The sequence below is a fragment of the Salmo salar genome, chromosome 09 (assembly GCF_965601325.2).
Source record: "Salmo salar chromosome 09, fSalSal1, whole genome shotgun sequence".
In the NCBI taxonomy this organism is placed as follows: Eukaryota; Metazoa; Chordata; class Actinopteri; order Salmoniformes; family Salmonidae; genus Salmo; species Salmo salar.
The window spans coordinates 20,363,229-20,382,600 of NC_138299.1; the positions used below are offsets into that span (position 1 = coordinate 20,363,229).

Consider the following 19,372-nt stretch of genomic DNA (forward strand, 5'->3'; position numbering starts at 1 on the left):
ACGATAGGCTACCTGCCACCTGATGTGTTTCTGACAGTTTTGATGAGAGAAAACACGCAGGACTGGTGTCGATTAGCTATAAAACATAATCAGTGTTAACAGTGGTAAAGACTAGTTTGCAGTTTTATTATACGTTATCACATGTTTATTGCATTTTAAAATGTACCTTAGAGTGTGTATTTCCATAATAATATTTATTTTGCAATATGTTATTCACCAGCTCATATTCATTGCACTGTACATGGAGTGTGTCACTACAGAAAACAACACCTTGCAATGGACAGGAGATTGCACTCCTTCCAATGATGAGATGCTTAATGGGTTAATCAATGACAGACAAGAGAGAAGCAGACTCAGTCACTATCAACCCCGGACTGTTTAAAACGTTGCTTTATTCATTCCAGATATATCAGATTTTTCAATCATATAATTATTTTATTTTTTTTACATTTCAACACAGTATTTTGTATGATGAATCCTTGCCTGGACATTCAACGCATGCTGTAGTTGACTTTCTTGGTTTGAGAGAGGCAGAGATTCGGAACTCTATTTCATAAATTCCTGAATACGTGCTCTTTGACAAAGGTGAAATGACATCCATATAGATTTCAGACCCTTGAGGTGTAAACAGACATGCATTTGTTTAAATACATAAAGACTTGAAGACTCCATTGATTTGTGTAGTAGTATTGTATTTAGTGACAGTTGCTTTGGATATGAAGGGATGGGTTGTGTAGCTGGAGTGCCTGTTCAGTAGATTTCTAAGGAGATCAATGCAGTCAGTCTCTGGAGTTGGTCATCTCCCATGTATTCATCAGCATGATCAATCCCACAATTCCAAACCCACCTCTCCATTGAAACACCTCCAAACTTTGTTGGGGACACTGAGCTTGAAGTTACACAGAGGCGCCAATGCTGTTATCTCTGAATTGTCTTCACACTGTAGGCTATAGCATATAGATAACTTGATTTTCCCTTTAGCAGTTTGTCAGCATTTGTTATCTTCCGACAGTATTTCAATGTGCTCATATGCATGGTGTACAGTAGATAGTGGATTGGATTATAATACACATATTATTCATACCTGAAATATATCTATACAAATATTTTGTGACTGCTTTATGTGAAAAGGTTAACTACATTGATACATCACCATCTTGATGCGAGGAATCCAAAAAGTCCTCAACGCAACAGACTGCGGTCCCTCGGGTGTGACTACAACATTCACAAACACTCACAAGCATATTATACTGTGATATAATCTTCCATTGACTTTTGAGTGATATTCTAGTTTCATGCACATATTTTCATACGTTAACATGCTGAATACTGTTTATGAAGTACGCTCAAAACTCTAAATGTATATAAAACAAAAGTATACTTCCTTAAAGAATATGATCAGGTACATAGTTTGAGAGCCTGTTCAACTTCATTGACCCCATGACCCGACCCCTGGCCCCCAACAAAGGAGATTCATCTCTACCTAGCAAACTTTCCTTTACTGTAATCATACTTTCAATTCTGTATCAACAACATTGCAAACATATTCAATTGTGTTCAGATATTAATTAAATATTAAATATGAAATATTACACTCCTCAACAACAGCATTCAGTGCAGGTTTGCTTATACTCACTGTAAAATGTATTTGATTGGCAATGTTGCCCACAATAATGGGATGAGATTTTTATGCAGGTGACACCAGACCGAGCAGCTTCCCCCTGAGCTTGGTTGTGATGGTGTAGTGCAGGGGCTTCAGTGTGAGCCCATAAGAACAGTCAAGGGTCAGGGCCTCTGATGGGTTGCTCTCAAAGGTACACTGGTGAAGCAAGACGGCTGTAAATAAAAATGTTTCCACCTTGGCAATCTGGTTGCCAATACATCGCCTTTTACCAGTGGAGAAGATCATGACGCTGTTAGTCAGGTCCTTGTCAAGGGCACCATTTTCATCGAGGAACCGTGAGGGGTCAAAGAGATGTGGGTCCTTCCACTTTAAAGGGTTGTGGTTGACGGACCACTGGTTAATGAAGACCACTGTGTCTTTGGGGATGTGGAAGCCTTCGATGGTGACATCTGAGGTGGTGGAGTGTGGGATGGTGAGGGGTACAAAGCTGGTATAGCGCATGGTCTCATAGATAACAGCATCTAGGTAAGCCAGGCTGGCTTTGTCCTCAATAGAGGGCAGCCTGTCACGGCCTACCACTTTGTCAATCTGTTCCTGCAGCTTGGTTTGGATGTTGGGGTATTTGATCAAAAGCAGGAGAATCCATTGGAAAATGGTTGACATTGTTTCTTGGCCGGCTCCAATGAGGTCTGTGACTGTTCCTTCAACAAAGTCTTCGGCCAGTCCACTGTCCTTTCTGTGATCAATCGCGTTAATGATAGCATCACTCATGTCACGCGTCACATCAGGCGTGAAAGTTTCTCTGTGCTGCATCACTTTATCTTTCACAAAGGCAAAAAACTCCTCATTTATATGTTTGAAATTCTGGTAGATGCTGCGGACAGGATTTGGGAAATTCTGAAGCCAGGGCATGACATCCACCAAGCTGCCAGCCCCCACCGTCTCTCCAAACCTGTCCATTCTGCCTAGGAGAGTTCTAAACTCAATGTCATCATGACCATAACGCTTTCCAAAGCACAGTGCACAGATTACATTTGCAGCAGCTACTGTAAATTCATGAGCGGGATTAAAATATCGTCCATCTGCACTCCTTCTCAGAAATACCTGCACAAGATCCATACATTCTCCCAAAACGTGGTGCTCAAATGCTTTCTTGGTCTGGCTGTTGGCAGAGGAGAAAGCTCTAATGGTAGATTGTGCAATTTTCCTGTGCATTTTCCACTGTTTGCTGTAGTTAGTGAATGTCAAGCTCCTGCCTCCTGAAATCATCTGAAAAGATATAAAGTTGGGTCTGCCTGCAAACTCTGTGCTGTGTTGAACCAAGGCTTCTCGTATTGCTGTGTCTCCATTGAGCACCACTATGTTGTTGCAGCCCAGTCGTATCTGATACACGTTGCCGTACTTCTTTGCCAGCTTGGAGAAGGTGATATGAGGCATCTGCCCCAGCTGCATGGCATTGCCCACCACCGGCCAGGCAAAGGGTCCTGGCAGCCTTCTCTTGAGTCTGAGATTCCTGACCCATAGACAGGCTTCTAGACAGAAGAGGAAAACAAAGGAGGCGACCAGAGCTGGCTGGACCTGTCCACTCCATTCCCTGATGATGCTGCTGCCCTTCACCCCAAACTCTGTGTCCAGCAGTGCCATGGCTATGGATTATCAGAACACCTATTCCTGGAAACAGATATTGTGAATGGAAGAAAAAAAAACTACAAAAAAGTTTAGTTTTCTTGACAACTTTAGTCCAGCACTCACTTTTTTGTAAATAAAATGTATAATAAATAAGTAAAATAATGTTCAAAAGTGATGTTGTGATGTACAATGAAATTAGTTAATCAATTAAACAAGTTCCATTAGTTTAAAGTCCCAAGTATCCTTCTGAGACCATGGTGACAGTCTCAGTACTCCTTGGGAAAATATCTCAGATGAAGCTTGGTAAGTTATGGTGAATTTTTTTTTCTCTAGTCACTCTTTTCAGCAAGATTTAAGACTTTAGTGACTAGTTTTGCTTCAGCAAGGTGTCTTATATGTTTGCAGTCGGTGGGTAGGGCTGAGCATTATTTTCATACTCCTCCCATTGTGGTAGCCCTATATATATTATCATTCTGATGTTGGACCTCGACGCGCGCTACGCACTGGAAACAAAAGCGCGCAGAGACCTCTGTCTGCGGAGGTGAACTCCAGCAAATACGTTTAGGAGGAAAGTAACAATTATTTTACTAACTCGAATAGTAACAGTGGTATCCCATGTTAAATGGTTATACTTTCTTACGTTGGTTGTTATAATTTGAAGATTCAAGAAAAGCGTATAGCAAGCATATGGTTTGTTTCTCTTTCTGATTTTATTTTTTGCCTTCTAATTGTGTAAAATGTAAGAACTGTTTACAATAAGTTTTAATTTTACGTTTATTAATAAGTAAATGGAATAGCCTATTTAGTTGCAGTAGTCGATGGTATGGGTAGCTTTTGTGGCATGGGTAGCTTTTGTGCGCGTCTGCATGGACATTCTATACTTTACATAAATAGCCTAATGTAAACTCTGTTTAGTGTCTCAATAAAATAACAAAGTGAATGTAATCATGATGCCATGTAGCCTAATAAATGTGTGTTTAAAGATGATGGGTTTACAGTGAGTATTGCAACTTTTCAGGTACTGTGCAAAGCCAGTGCAAAGCCAAAGCATTAGTCTTGCATTAGTTTTGTGCGCACGCTGCATATTGACTGTTGTAATAACATTGTGATATAATTTTTCTGAATTTATCATTTGAAGCATAATGTAATTACATGTAATCCGTTCAAGGTAGTCAACAGCACATATATAATTGACTAAATCACTCAACTATGTCGCGCTTCTAATCGAATCCCCCTGTGGTACTATGAAGTTCAGCAAAAGTTGTGCAAGATCCGAGTCTGACTGCTTTCCATAATATTGCGCAAAAGATTAAACAAATAAGATTTGTACTAATAAGATTATATTAGATCTTTGTCACTGTATGAATATCACTGTAATTTGAAAATGACTCACAGTGAATGACTGTATATGGATACAACTCAAATAATTATCTGTGGGGATTGAAATATTGTTTATAGACTATTTATAAATGGTTTATTTTTCCAATATGAAGAACTACCATTCTGCCACTCATGTAAAGGCCTCAAGTTATATATATTTTTTAAATCCAATGTTGCATTTTGCAATGTAGGTGTTGACTGACTTGCCTTTCATAAATATGCTTAAACAACACACTTACAATATCTTTGCATAGAAAAATCCATGAAGAATTCATATTCACATTTTCAGCAGGTCTCATACTACAGCATTTCTTGAAGCATTTGCAGTACAAAGCATAAAAGTGTCTGTAGTTTTGCACATGAGAGCCATGTTTCAATTGTGTGCTCCAATGGCAGCTTACTGTTATCACCGTACACCTTAGGTGCCTTTTGACATGGTTTTCCTTCCCCAAAACAAGGCTGTTGAGCTCAAAAGAGTTAGGAGGAAACTTTTCAGGAGATCAGAAGGTTAGAATGACATTCTGGCCCCTCAAAAGGTGCAGGAGGAATGGTGACACTCTGAAGATGTAGGTGTTGATACCTGAGATGTATCATGCTTTCATGCCTGGTAGCACACACACATCACGGTCAACCGGAGTCCTGTCCTTGGCATTCATTACAAAGTGCAGTTTATTCCTTATGGAAATCACTGGTCCATTGATTCTATTAACCTTTCAGCTCAAAGACTAATTTTAGTTCCTGAGGCAAAACTTTTTTCCCCCTCAGTGCCAAAGAATACATTTGCGTTTCTAGTTTCCCCACCAACTGCGAAGTTTATTTTTGCAGGGAGGTAATGACGCTAATTGAAGGCACTAAAACATTTCAGAAGTGAGGCCGTAAGTTAGAGGGACAGAGACTTCAGTAATGCTCCAGCACAGTCACTCATTATTGGTGCATGAGGAAATAGGAAAGGGGGGAGTGGGAATTCTCACTATGGGTGTTGAAGAAAGAGTGTTAAAGTGATACACTTTTCTATGTTTTGGTCTAGCTTATTTAAAAGTTATATTATTGCATACCATATTTTCACAGCTGAGGTTATAAAATGTGTATTTAAGGGATCAATCTGATCTGACTAAGCCTGTCTTAAGTTGATTAAAGTCTGATTTCAGCTGAGATTTTATTAAACATGAGACTTGCAAAGAGAAGGTGGTAGCAAGTCTAGCAGGCCCTGTGGTCCCTGTAGAGTCCACATTATATTTATGTATTTATTTTATTTAACATTTATTTAACTAGGCAAGTCAGTTAAGAACAAATTCTTATTTACATTGACGGCCTACCTCGGCCAAACCCTGACGACACTGGGCCAATTGTGCGCCGCCCTATGGGACAGCCTGGATTCAAACCAGGGACTGTAGTGACACCTCTTGTACTGAGATGCAGTGCCTTAGACAGCTGCGCCACTCGGGAGCCCGTCACATACTGAGGGATAATTAGCAATGCTGAGGTACAGTAATGTTGAAGATGGGAAGAAAGGATGGGAAAAGGTCTGTAGGAATATTTTGAACTCTAACGGTGAAAATAAATTATGTTTATTTTTTAGTTTCTTGTTCCTCTGAGACTTGAAATGGAATTAAGGTAAAATCACGCAATGTGGATCATAGCTTAAATGTCAAATGGAACATTAAACATGCTCTGTATGTTCTACTACTAGGTTTAATTGGTTGTTTCTTCTAATTGGTTAAGTGAAATACGCCTAGGAAGTGTACCCACAGCTCTTAGAGCAAATGTGAAATGGCACCTCTATTCCACAGTTTGGCCACAATTAAAGCCACAATCTTTAATTCTGCAGATTGTACCTTCAAGGAGTAAAGTTTTGGTATTTTCTGTTAAAAGAGTTACACAACGTCCTACTCTGTCTAAAAGCTGTTCACTTCCCTCTCCCTGTTTTGTCTGGAGAAATGTGGTGTTCCTAAAGACATAAAAACATCCAGCATGATCCCTCGGTTAACCAGAGACAGCAATGTCTCAAAACAGAAGACACTTCTTCACTGGGATGACTATTTCTCATTGTCTCGTTCTCTCGCTATAGAGGAATCATTTTGCGTGTGCAACACTACACCCTAACTGCCCCCCTCCTCCTCCTGCTCTCCTCTTCACATATGGCCACTCACATCCCCATCACCTCTAATTAAAACCAGGTTTGCGGTGGGCGAGGGCTCGTGTGTGTGCTTTTTGCGTGTGGCTATCGTGTTTGCCTGTGATTATCTCCTGTAACCTGGCTGTGAAAGGTTGGCCCTGACCCTGAGCTGACTCTGCTGGCGGGAGGGGGAGGGGCTTGGAAGGCTTCATGTTGCATGTAATGCACTGGAGGCGGGCCCATGGAGACAGGACCCACGGTAGACCAGGCTGCCCCAGCTCTGGAGCTAATCATTGTTTACTAGTCTCATTTCCACTTCTCAGTGAGCTACTGTCACGCACAGCACCGACAGGGAGGAAGGAAGGGGGAAGGAGGGGAAGGAGAGAAGAGGAAAGCCAAGGGTCCAACAGGCAGTTGGGGAGCCGGTGGGACTTGGGAAAGAGCAGAGGGGAATGCAGGAATTTCAGTGTAGATTAGGCTTTAGAAAGAACAGGGGTGAGACAATATCGAAAATGAGACTGCTAAAAACAATCCAGACAAACCACTAAACAGACCAACCAAAACATCCCTGGGCCTTGGCCATCTCAGCCAGCCAAGGAGGTAACCACCGGACATTGCTAGTTCGAGATGCTTATGTTAGAGATTAGTACATTTTCTCGGGGCTGACCATGCACGGTATGAGGACACACAGACACTGCTCAAACATGGTCACTGTCTTGATCGCTGTATAAAAGGAGGACTTAAAAAATAAATGAGGAACGATTGGGCAACATTCACTTCAGTGGAACGATAATATCTTGACACGGTGTTTGGGAAAAAGCAGAGTTGTCACATAATATGCACAAAGATAAACAACACTTGCTGTAAATCTTGAAGTGTATAAGTAGCCTAGCTCTCGGCCTCTGCAATGACGCCCCTTTTCACACGAGAGCCCTGGCCTGATGGCCAATGTGGGCCCGTAATCTGTTGAACCTTTTTCTGAGTATGAAAATGCTGTTAATTAAACTAAAGTGTCATGGAATTACTGGAACCTTTTAACATGTTGAGGACATTTTTCCTGCATTCAAGTCCACTGTATTTATCCTCATAGCACGCGTGACATAAAAGAGTGTCGCAATCTATACATAATTCAAGACAGCGTGTGACATAAAATAGTAATTATTAACACAGAGAATTATATACATAAAAATGTCTGTGTCCATGAATATGGTATAAGTACACCATGAAATCGCTTGTCATGCAGAATGTTCACCCTGTGTGCCGTGTTGCAACATCTCACCACCATGACCATAACAGCCAGGATGTGCTACAAAGATCCAGTCAGCTCCGCCACAGACAGGTCCCTCCTGATAGAGGTCCAGTCAGCGGCCCGACTGGAGAGGAGGCATAAATTATTGACTCACTTCAATTTTTTTGTTTGTGTACTCGCCAAAAAGCCCTGTGCCAAGCCTCCATGGCTTCACTCATTCTGAACTTCGTCTGACACCACACATTTCATGGGCTGAGTGACTAACATGATCCCGCAACAAGCCAACTCCAATCAATCAATGTAACAGCAAAGGCTGGAGGCACGCTCTATCTATAGCGGCAGGTAGCCTATTGGTTAGAGCGATGGGCCAGTAACCCAAAGGTTGCTGGATTCAATTCCCAAGCTGACAAGGTAAAAATGTGTCCTTCTGCCCCTGAACAAATAAGAATTTGTTCTTAACTGACTTGCCTAGTTAAATAAAGGTTACATTTTAAAAATCTGATCCCCCCCAGTCCTGCGTGACCGGATATAACCTGACATTTACATTACCTTCAGAAAGTATTCACACCATTTTTTTTGGTTGTGTTACAGCCTGAATTGAAAATTGATTAAATTGAGATTTATTTTGTCACTGGCCTACATTACCCCATAATGTCAAATTAATAAAACAGGAAAATCTGAAATGTCTTCAGTCAATAAGTATTCAACCCTTTTGTTATGGCAAGCCTAAATAAGTTCAGTGCTTAACAAGTCACATAATAATTTGCAGGGACTCACTCTGTGTGCAATAATAGTGTTGAACATGATTTTTGAATGACTACCTCATTTCTGCACTGCCCCAATTCACTTTTTGTCCTGAATACAAAGTGTTATGTTTGGGACAAATCAAATAAAACAAATTACTGAGTACTAGTCTCCATATTTTCAAGCATAGTGGTGGCTGCATCATGTTCTGGGTATGCTTGTAATCGTTAAGCACCCCGGGGAGTTTTTCAGGTATAAAAATAAATGGAATGGAGCTAAGTACAGGCAGAATCCTAGAGGAATTGATTGATTGATAATTTCAGCTTTCAGCAGAACAATAACCTAAAATAAAAGATCAAATCTATGCTGGAGTTGCTTACCAAGAAGACAGTGACTGTTCCGGAGTGGCGAGTTACAGTTTTGACTTAAATTTACTTAAAGATCTATGGCAAGATCTGAAAATGGTTGTTTAGTAATTATCATCAACCAATTTGAGAGATCTTGAAGAATATTTAAAAGAATAATGGGGAAATTTTCCACAATCCAGGTGTGGAAAGCTCTTGGAGACTTACCCAGATAGACTCACACAGCTATAATCACTGCCAAAGGTGCTTCTACAAAGTATTGACTCACGGGTGTGAATAATTATGTAAATTAGAAATGTCTGTATTTCATTTTCTATAAATTTGCAAACATTTCTAAAACATGTTTTCGCTTTGTCATTGTGGGGTATTGTGTGTAGATGGGTGAGAGAAAAAAATAAACATTTAATCCATTTTGAATTCAGGCTGTAACACAACAAAACGTGCAATAAGTCAAGGGGTATGAATAGTTTCTGTATTGGGTCAGCAATATGACATGATATGTCAACTGAGGTGAACTGAGGTGTGGTGGGAACATACTGTTCTGCGGAGTCTAATTTATGCTTTCTAAGGGGATATTAAAACAAGGAAGCTTTAACCTGTTGAACAAGAGACAAGTCTAAATAAACTCAGCAAAAAAAGTAACGTCCCTTTTTTGTCTTTCAAAGATAATTTGTAAAAAGCCAAATAACTTCACAGATCTTCATTGTAAAGGGTTCATACATGTTTCCCATCCTTGTTCAATGAACCATAAACAATTAATGAACATGCACCTGTGAAACAGTCATCAAGACACTAACAGCTTACAGACGGTAGACAATTAAGGTCACAGTTATGAAAACTTAGGACACTAAATAGGCCTTTCTACTGACTCTGAAAAACACCAACAGAAAGATACCCAGGGTCCCTGCTCATCTGCTTAAATGTGCCTTAGGCATGCTGCAAGGAGGAGTGAGGACTGCAGATGTGGGCAGGGCAATAAATTGCAATGTCCGTACTGTGAGACGCCTAAGACAGCGCTACAGGGAGACAGGATGGACAGCTGATCGTCCTCACAGTGGCAGACCACGTATAACAACACCTGCACAGGATAGGTACATCCGAACATCACAACTGCGGGACAAGTACAGGATGGCAACAACAACTACCCGAGTTACACCAGGAATGCACAATCCCTCCATCAGTGCTCAGACTGTCCGCAATAGGCTGAGAGAGGCTGGACCGAGGGCTTGTAGGCCTGTTGTAAGGCAGGTCCTCACCAGACATCACCGGCAACAACGTCACCTATGGGCACAAACCCACCGTCGCTGGTCCAGACAGGACTGGCAAAAAGTGCTCTTCACTGACGAGTCGTGGTTTTGTCTCACCAGGGGTGATGGTCGGATTCGCATTTATCATTGAAGGAATGATCGTTACACCGAGGTCTGTACTCTGGAGCAGGATCGATTTGGAGGTGGAGGGTCCGTCATGGTCTGGGGCGATGTGTCACAGCATCATCGGACTGAGCTTGTTGTCATTGCAGGCAATCTCAACGCTGTGCGTTACAGGGAAGACATCCTCCTCCCTCATGTGGTACCCTTCCTGCAGGCTCATCCTGACATGACCCTCCAACATGACAATGCCACCAGCCATACTGCTCGTTCTGTGTGTGATTTCCTACAAGACAGGAATGTCAGTGTTCTGCCATGGCCAGCGAAGAGCCCGGATCTCAATCCTATTGAGCATGTCTGGGACCTGTTGCATCGGAGGGTGAGGGCTAGGGCTTTTGTGCAAAGCTGTCATCAAGGCAAAGGGTGGCTACTTTGAAGATTCTAAAATATTAAATATATTTTGATTTGTTTAACACTCTTTTAGTTACTACATGATTCTATATGTGTTGTTTCATAGTTTTGATGTTTTCACTATTATTTTACAATGTAGAAAATAGTAAAAAAATAAAGAAAAACCCTTGAATGAGTGGGTGTGTCGAAACTTTTATATATATATATTTATATATTACATTTTTTTAACTAAACAGGTGGGGCTCAAAACAGATGGGTCTCCACCTGCCCTGAATGACTGGTTGCCACTGGTTATCATTCAAAACTTACATACAACTTTAAATGGGAAAAGTTTTGCATGTACAGTGGGGGAAAAAAGTATTTGATCCCCTGCTGATTTTGTACGTTTGCCCACGTACAAAGAAATGATCAGTCTATAATTTTAATAGTAGGTTTATTTGAACAGTGAGAGACAGAATAACAACAAAAAAATCCAGAAAAACGCATGTCAAAAAATTTATAAAATGATTTGCATTTTAATGAGGGAAATAAGTATTTGACCCCTCTGCAAAACATGACTTAGTACTTGGTGGCAAAACCCTTGTTGGCAATCACAGAGGTCAGACGTTTCTTGTAGTTGGCTACCAGGTTTGCACACATCTCAGGAGGGATTTTGTCCCACTCCTCTTTGCAGATCTTCTCCAAGTCATTAAGGTTTCGAGGCTGACGTTTGGCAACTTGAACCTTCAGCTCCCTCCACAGATTTTCTATGGGATTAAGGTCTGGAGACTGGCTAGGCCACTCCAGGACCTTAATGTGCTTCTTCTTGAGCCACTCCTTTGTTGCCTTGGCCGTGTGTTTTGGGTCATTGTCATGCTGGAATACCCATCCACGACCCATTTTCAATGCCCTGGCCGAGGGAAGGAGGTTCTCACCCAAGATTTGAAGGTACATGGCCCCGTCCATCGTCCCTTTGATGCGGTGAAGTTGTCCTGTCCCCTTAGCAGAAAAACACCCCCAAAGCATAATGTTTCCACCTCCATGTTTGACGGTGGAGATGGTGTTCTTGGGGTCATAGGCAGCATTCCTCCTCCTCCAAATACAGCGAGTTGAGTTGATGTCAAAGAGCTCCATTTTGGTCTCATCTGACCACAACACTTTCACCAGTTGTCCTCTGAGTCATTCAGATGTTCATTGGCAAACTTCAGACGGGCATGTATATGTATTCTTGAGCAGGGGGACCTTGCGGGCGCTGCAGGATTTCAGTCCTTCACGGCGTAGTGTGTTATCAATTGTTTTCTTGGTGACTATGGTCCCAGCTGCCTTGAGATCATTGACAAGATCCTCGCGTGTAGTGCTGGGCAGATTCCTCACCGTTCTCATGATCACTGCAACTCCACGAGGTGAGATCTTGCATGGAGCCCCAGGCCGAGGGAGATTGACAGTTCTTTTGTGTTTCTTCCATTTGCGAATAATCTCACCAAATGTTGTCACCTTCTCACCAAGCTGTTTGGCGATGGTCTTGTAGCCCATTCCAGCCTTGTGTAGGTCTACAATCTTGTTCCTGACATCCTTGGAGAGCTCTTTGGTCTTGGCCATGGTGGAGAGTTTGGAACCAGATTGATTGATTGCTTTTGTGGACAGGTGTCTTTTTTACAGGTAACAAGCTGCGGTTAGGAGCACTCCCTTTGAGTGTGCTCCTAATCTCAGCTCATTACCTGTATAAAAGACACCTGGGAGCCAGAAATATTTCTGATTGAGAGGGGGTCAAATACTTATTTCCCTCATTAAAATGCAAATAAATTTATAACATTTCTGAAATGCGTTTTTCTGGATATTTTTGTTGTTATTCTGTCTCTCACTGTTCAAATAAACCTACCATTAAAATTATAGACTGATCCTTTCTTTGTCAGTGGGCAAACGTACAAAATCAGCAGGGGATCAAATACTTGTTTCCCCCACTGTAAGCATGTCCTCATAGGTCTGCATGACATATGCTCACTTTAGCCATGTATTATGCGCAGTTATTTGTTAATTTTCCCATTGAGTCTTTGAGTGCTAGGGAACAGAGCAGGATGAGCTTGCGTGCCATGCTTGCCTATACAGTGCGCGGAGCTTGGTCACTGAGCCCCAACCTCCAAAGGGAGCAGGGGGTGGATATTCACTAAGAAATGGAAATTAGACAGAGAAGGGAAAAAGTACAAGTAGAAATGGCTTCCATATGACCCCGATTTCGTTTTAGTTAGGTCATCTGTGACTGGCTAACAGACCTGTATTAGGGCACAGTTTAATTACGCATTCCTTACCGTGGGTGCCTACTGTGCGTTAGGATGACTCTAGTGATGCTCCAGATTACGAATGTTCATTGTCAGTTTTTTGTTGTTGAATTTCCCTGACTGTGCAACTCACTGGTCATGTCCCGTTTTTCAGGGACCTGAATGAGACAATGTGTGGAGTTCATACAGACACTTTATCTGTGACAAAATTTGCACATCATAATTTAGTTATTCAAATTCCTTCCTGTACCTTAGTGACTAGTCATTCTCTTCTCAGGAACAGGAGCCTGAAGCAATAGAACATAGTCTAACCTTCTTCCCAAATGACTTCCTAAATAATCAGAGTTTATAGCTCACTGGGCCACTCTCATCAATTATTTGGCACAAGCAGCCAACAATTTATGTTATGTTAATAAAAAATAAAAAATCTCATTCAGCATCGCCACAGTTTATACTTGTGTAAATGTTACTAAAACTGGAGATCTAATGTGGCTGTGCAGCACATTGTCTATTGTGTAATTAAGGGTTCATTTGGATGAATTAAGAGGGAATTAGCTGGAGCCAAGGCACAGATGTTGTTTTTACAAAGTCTGGGGTAAGCCACAACTCTCCATCATCCTGTATTATTATGTCTATCTTGACATTCAGGGAGTCTTCAGCATTCTAGAAACTGTATCACTTTAAAGTTAGCTTTGTCCATTTTACCTGGAGCTTTATGGAAAAGTTGTAATGTTTCTGATATCTTTATGAATGTTAGTAAGTGGTGTTTTATGTTTGTTTTCTTCTTTCAGGGCCATACACATTTGTACAGGGCCAAATATTCAGTAAAGGACAACATTATTTTTGACCATCAGATGACAAGATACGGTATCAACTGGACATAGGCTACAGTATAAGGTGGGTGTGCCATTGTTTATTCCATTGACCATTTGCCAATGCCTTTCTTAACAAGACATGACTGAACAGATTGTGTACAACCTCTACTCCAAAAAACCTTGTGAAATTAGGTTACCCTTTGATTTTAAAACCCATCTCCTGTCTCCTGGTGCCCAAAATCAGATCATCTGCACAGCATCTGTGCTATTCTCTGTAATAGGACATGAAGCAGGTCACGTTTTCTTTTTCTCTAGTTCTCTTCTCTTTTTTTGAGGGAAAATGCACAAATATATGAGCTGTTTTGTCTCTGCTCCAGTCCCCCTTTCTGTGGCAGGCTGTCCCAGGCAGGACTCCCTGCAGGTGGTCTCCGACACAGACAAACTGAACATTATGTGTAGTGTGGATGCTGCCAGCGGGTCACTCTTCTCGTTGTGTAATTGGGTGGATAATGTTCCGTGATTCCCTCTCTTTTGCGCCTCCATATATTCCGCTTGAGCAGCTCAGTGCCTTTAAGCATCCTGAAAACAAAGCCGGGTCAGCGAACGGTCGTGTCACCCCCCTTTGGTGCTCCGATTCGTAAGATGAGCCGGTCCCCCTCACTAGAGAAACCAGGGCAGAGTTCATTCACAATGTTATGGGCCCTAAGCCCTGGCTTAGTCTCAGGCTCCCTGGTGGCCCTGTTGTTGTTTACACTGGGAAGGTTTTTTATTTTGTATTATTAAGTTCATCAACGTTATAGCCTGCACTGTAGAATCGATACTGTTCGAAAGGAAGAAACATATGCTTTGGCAGACACAAAGAGTGAAATAAATATTTTCTTCATAAATCACAAAATTACATACCTGTTTCTGTGTAGCGGCCAAGAACCTGGAAAGCTGGTGAAGTCATTGGGAACATACAGTTCTGTGTGAGTAGGAGAATGTGGGTGGCCCTACGCTAGGCCTGGGTATGTGGGGCTGTACATTTGGAGAAGTAATTACTGTATAACAGAAAGACAGAATCTTTACTGAGAGCACTGACTTGTTTCTAGACTGGAGAAGTGGAATCGCTTTAGACCCTGTGCAGTCATGCCTGTCAGGTCTTACCACAATGTATGACCCACTGTGCTGTGTAGAGCTGTCTTATTAAACGACACAACTTAAAAGGTCCAAAGCAACATCTTAAACGATCCAAAGCAATTTGTCCATCCTATGGTTTGTTTTGTAAAGCAGTCTATGCAGTAAAGCAGGTGGAGAGGAGAGACCTAACAGTGAGGTTCTGACAGACTAATGTGTGTTCAATGTGTTTACGTGGACTTGTTTTGTGATTGACACTCCCGAGAGGCACAGGTTTTGAGTGATGTCATAAAACTTCAGAACAGCAGGGGACCTCCGGCTCAGGTCCCTGTCTAATTATTTATTTTCTTAGGTGTTAGACTGAGTCCAGACATGGAAATAGAGAAGGAGGAACATTTATATTGGAGAGTGTCAAATCCATGAAGATATACAACTGTCCTGAATTTCTGGAATTCTATGAACAGCGGTTGATTTGATGAACTTGTTGAGTCATAGATTCCAGTGGATGATATATTCTCTGCACACTATGGGGGAGATTTTAAAAGGAAAGCAGAAAGTGTAGATAGTAGGTTCTGGTGTGGTTTTAACAGTCATGAATTGACTAATGACAATTTATATAAGTTGAGCCTGACAGTGTCTACACCTCCGTTAGTCTGTTGTAAGGAGTGCATCCATAGCAAATTCTTGATCGTCAGGCACTCAATCTAGTTTCAACACACTTTTGTAAAAGTTGCCCAACTCAAGTCTGACACCAACAGGTTCTTGAACAGCTTCTATCCCCAAGCAATATGACTGATAAATAGCTAACAAAATAGCTACACTGACTGAGTTTCCCTTGTATCTTTATTGGCCTTTTATTTCAGTATTTTGCACTGTCTCTATGCACACTCACACACACTGTCACTCCAACACACACACACTGTTACTCCAACACACACACACTGTCACTCCAACACACACACACTGTCACTCTAACACACGCACACACTCACTCCATCACTTGCTCACTCACACATAATATGCACATACATTTATACTGACTGCATACACCCGCACACCCACTCACATGCAAGCTGCTGCTACTCTGTTTATCTTATATCCTGTTGTGTTGTTACTGCTATACATATCTACCTCCATCACTCCAGTATCCCTGCACATGTAAGTATGGTATTGGAACTGACTTAAAAAAATATTCCCTGTATATAGTATGCTTACTTACTTACTTTATTGTGTATTTCATATTTCTTATTCTTATTTCTCATGGGTTTTTTTTCTAGTAATACATTGTTAGTGATTATTGCATTGTTGGGTTTTGAGTTTGCAAGAAAGGCATTTCACTGTAATTGTGCATGTGACATTCAAACTTGAAACTTGAAACAACTCGGTCCTCATCCATGCAGTGTTTTCTTCCTGTCTGTACATAACGTCCCCAGGACACTGGAGGACACTGGAGGAGACCACAGCTGGATGAGGAATCTTACAGATCGTTTAAAATGTCTTTCTTCATTATGTTCTAATCAGTATCCTCCCAACAACCATTTCTTTAACGACCAGCATCTGTGAGCGATGTCTCTGTTTCCTGCCTTGCGTAAGTGTATCCCAGCATTGTCCCTATCGTTAGCTAGTCTCTCCCTTTATGTCTCTGTCTTTAAGGTTGTAACACTCGTTAACTATTGATTTAACATGAGGTAGCTGTCTTAATTACGTACCCTGTGTTGTTTATGGCTATTGGACACAAGTAGTCCTCCTCCTTCTGTCAAGAAGGGAAATGGCAACAGCAAGCTGTTGAGAGTATTAACGTCTGTCCTACAGTAAACAACAATGTACATGGATTAGAGTGTTCAAAGAACTGACGTAAAACAGCACAATAATCCATGAGGCCCATTTTCTTCCCAAGTTCCTCCTCAAAAGCTTACATTGTCGAATTAGCCCTTAGTGAGGAATGACCGTGACCCCTCATCGTTCCAGGGGTCAGTGCTGGGCCGTGGACGCGCCTGAGACAAGCTCTGTTGACGGGATGATTGTGTGAAGATGTTCAGAGTTGACCTCGCTATGTTCTGTTTTGTTGTGTTTTCTAGGTAACGCTTTTATTTGATGACTGGGAATGTCAAACATGTTGCTCTTGACCTACAGACAACATCCAGCTCCCAGATCAGCTCTGTTTGAAGATGGAGGATTTGGCTGTGTTCGAGTAAAGGACTTTCATAGGCCTACATCTCTCTCTCTCTCTGTCTCCCATACATCCTTCGCTCTCTCTCCCTCTCACTCTCTCTCTCCCTTTCCCTCTCACTCACTCTCTCTCGACTCTCTCTCTTTTCTCTCTCCCCCTCTTTCTCTCTCTTTCTCTCTCTCTGCCACACCGTGATGAACTGAGCAGTGCAGTGACAATGTGGATTACCACTTGATTAAGGGAGATATTTTTATGTTGAAGCTCCAAATCAAATCAAAGTTTATTGGTCGCATACATAGTTAATTTATTTATTTTATTTATTTCACCTTTATTTAACCAGGTAGGTAAGTTGAGAACAAGTTCTCATTTACAATTGTGACCTGGCCAAGATAAAGCAAAGCAGTTTGACACATACAACAACACAGAGTTACACATAGAGTAAAACAAACCTACAGTCAATAATATAATAGAAAAATAAGTCTATATACAAAGTGAGCAAATGAGGTGAGATAAGGGAGGTAAAGGCAAAAAAGGCCATGGTGGCGAAGTAAATACAATATAGCAAGTAAAACACTGGAATAGGGAGGTAAAGTCAAAAAAGGCCATGGTGGCGAAGTAAATAAAATATAGCAAGTAAAACACTGGAATGGTAGATTTGCAGTGGAAGAAAGTGCAAAGTAGAGATAGAAATAATGAGGTGCAAAAAAAAAAATACAGTAGGGGAAGGGGTAGTTGTTTGGGCTAAATTATAGATGAGCTATGTACAGGTGCAGTAAACTGTGAGCTGCTCTGACAGCTGGTGCTTAAAGCTAGTGAGGGAGGTAAGTGTTTCCAGTTTTAGAGGTTTTTGTAGTTCATTCCAGTCATTGGCAGCAGAGAACTGGAAGGAGAGGCGGCCGAAGGAGGAATTGGCTTTGGGGGTGACCAGAGAGATATACCTGCTTGAGCGCGTGCTACAGGTGGGTGCTTTAACAACCTGTTTTAACAACCAGTTAATACCCCCCTTCCCCCCCCAAAAATGCAAGATACATGTTTCAAAATTGTCATTGGAAGTGCTGAAAGTAATATGCTACTGTACTGTAAATTACAGTACATTACACTGTTTTCACATAAGGATACATACTTGCACTACCCATAAAAATTGACTGAACATAAAATGTCCATCATTTCTATCCCATGTGTAATCAAAGGTGTGTTCATTGAAGACATCTTTCACAATCATTGATGCAAAATATAAATGTACTGTTCAGATATAATACAAAAAAAGTTTTATTGTCACATACACTGGGTAGATGCAGCGAAATGTTTTGTTTTACAGGCTTTTACAGGGTATTAGTAATTACACTACAGTACTGTATTGTGCATATGTCCTGCATGTAGCGGTCCAGTGTGGCTCAGTTAGTAAGAGCATAGCACTAGCAACACCAGAGTCGTGGGTTTGTTTCCCACTGGGGTCACATATGAAAATGTCACTTTGGATGAAAGTGCATGCTACATAAATGGTATATACAGTGCATTTGGAAAGTATTCAGATCTCTTGACTTTTTCCACGTTTTGTTATGTATCAGCCTTATTATTAAATCTATTAAATTGTTGCTTTTTCCTCATCAATCTACACACAAAACCCCAGAATGACAAAGCATAAACAAATGTATAATAAAAATAAAAAAATATCACACACATAAGTATTCAAACCATTTACTCAGTACTTTGTAGAAGCACCTTTGGCAGCAATTACAGACTCGAGTCTTCTTGGGTAGGACGCTACAAGCTTGGCACGCCTGTATTTGGGGAGTTTCTCCCATTCTTCTCTGCAGATCCTCTCAAGCTCTGTCAGGTTGGATGGGGAGCGTCACTGCACAGCTATTTTCAGGTCTCTCCAGTGATGTTTGATCGGGTTCAAGTCTGAGCTCTGGCTGGGCCACTCAAGGACATTCAGAGACTTGTGCTGAAGCCATTCCTGCTTTGTCTTAGCTGTGTGCTTAGGGTTGTTGTCCTGTTGGAGGGTGAATCTTCGCCCCAGTCTGAGGTCCTGAGCGCTCTGGGGCAGGTTTTCATCAAGGATCTCTCTGTACATTGCTCCGTTTATCTTTCCCTCGATCCTGACTAGTCTCCAAGTTCCTGCCGCTGA

The 19,372-nt window shown here is 41.5% G+C and overlaps 1 protein-coding gene across 1 annotated transcript; it reads right to left on the reverse strand.

The window, feature by feature from the left end:
• Positions 1-372: 372 nt before the first annotated feature.
• Positions 373-3,604, reverse strand: LOC106610849 (cytochrome P450 1B1). Its single transcript, XM_045723458.2, has one exon. The coding sequence runs from the start codon at positions 3,266-3,268 to the stop codon at positions 1,688-1,690; it is 1,581 nt and encodes a 526-aa protein (XP_045579414.2). The 5' UTR covers positions 3,269-3,604; the 3' UTR covers positions 373-1,687.
• Positions 3,605-19,372: the final 15,768 nt, after the last annotated feature.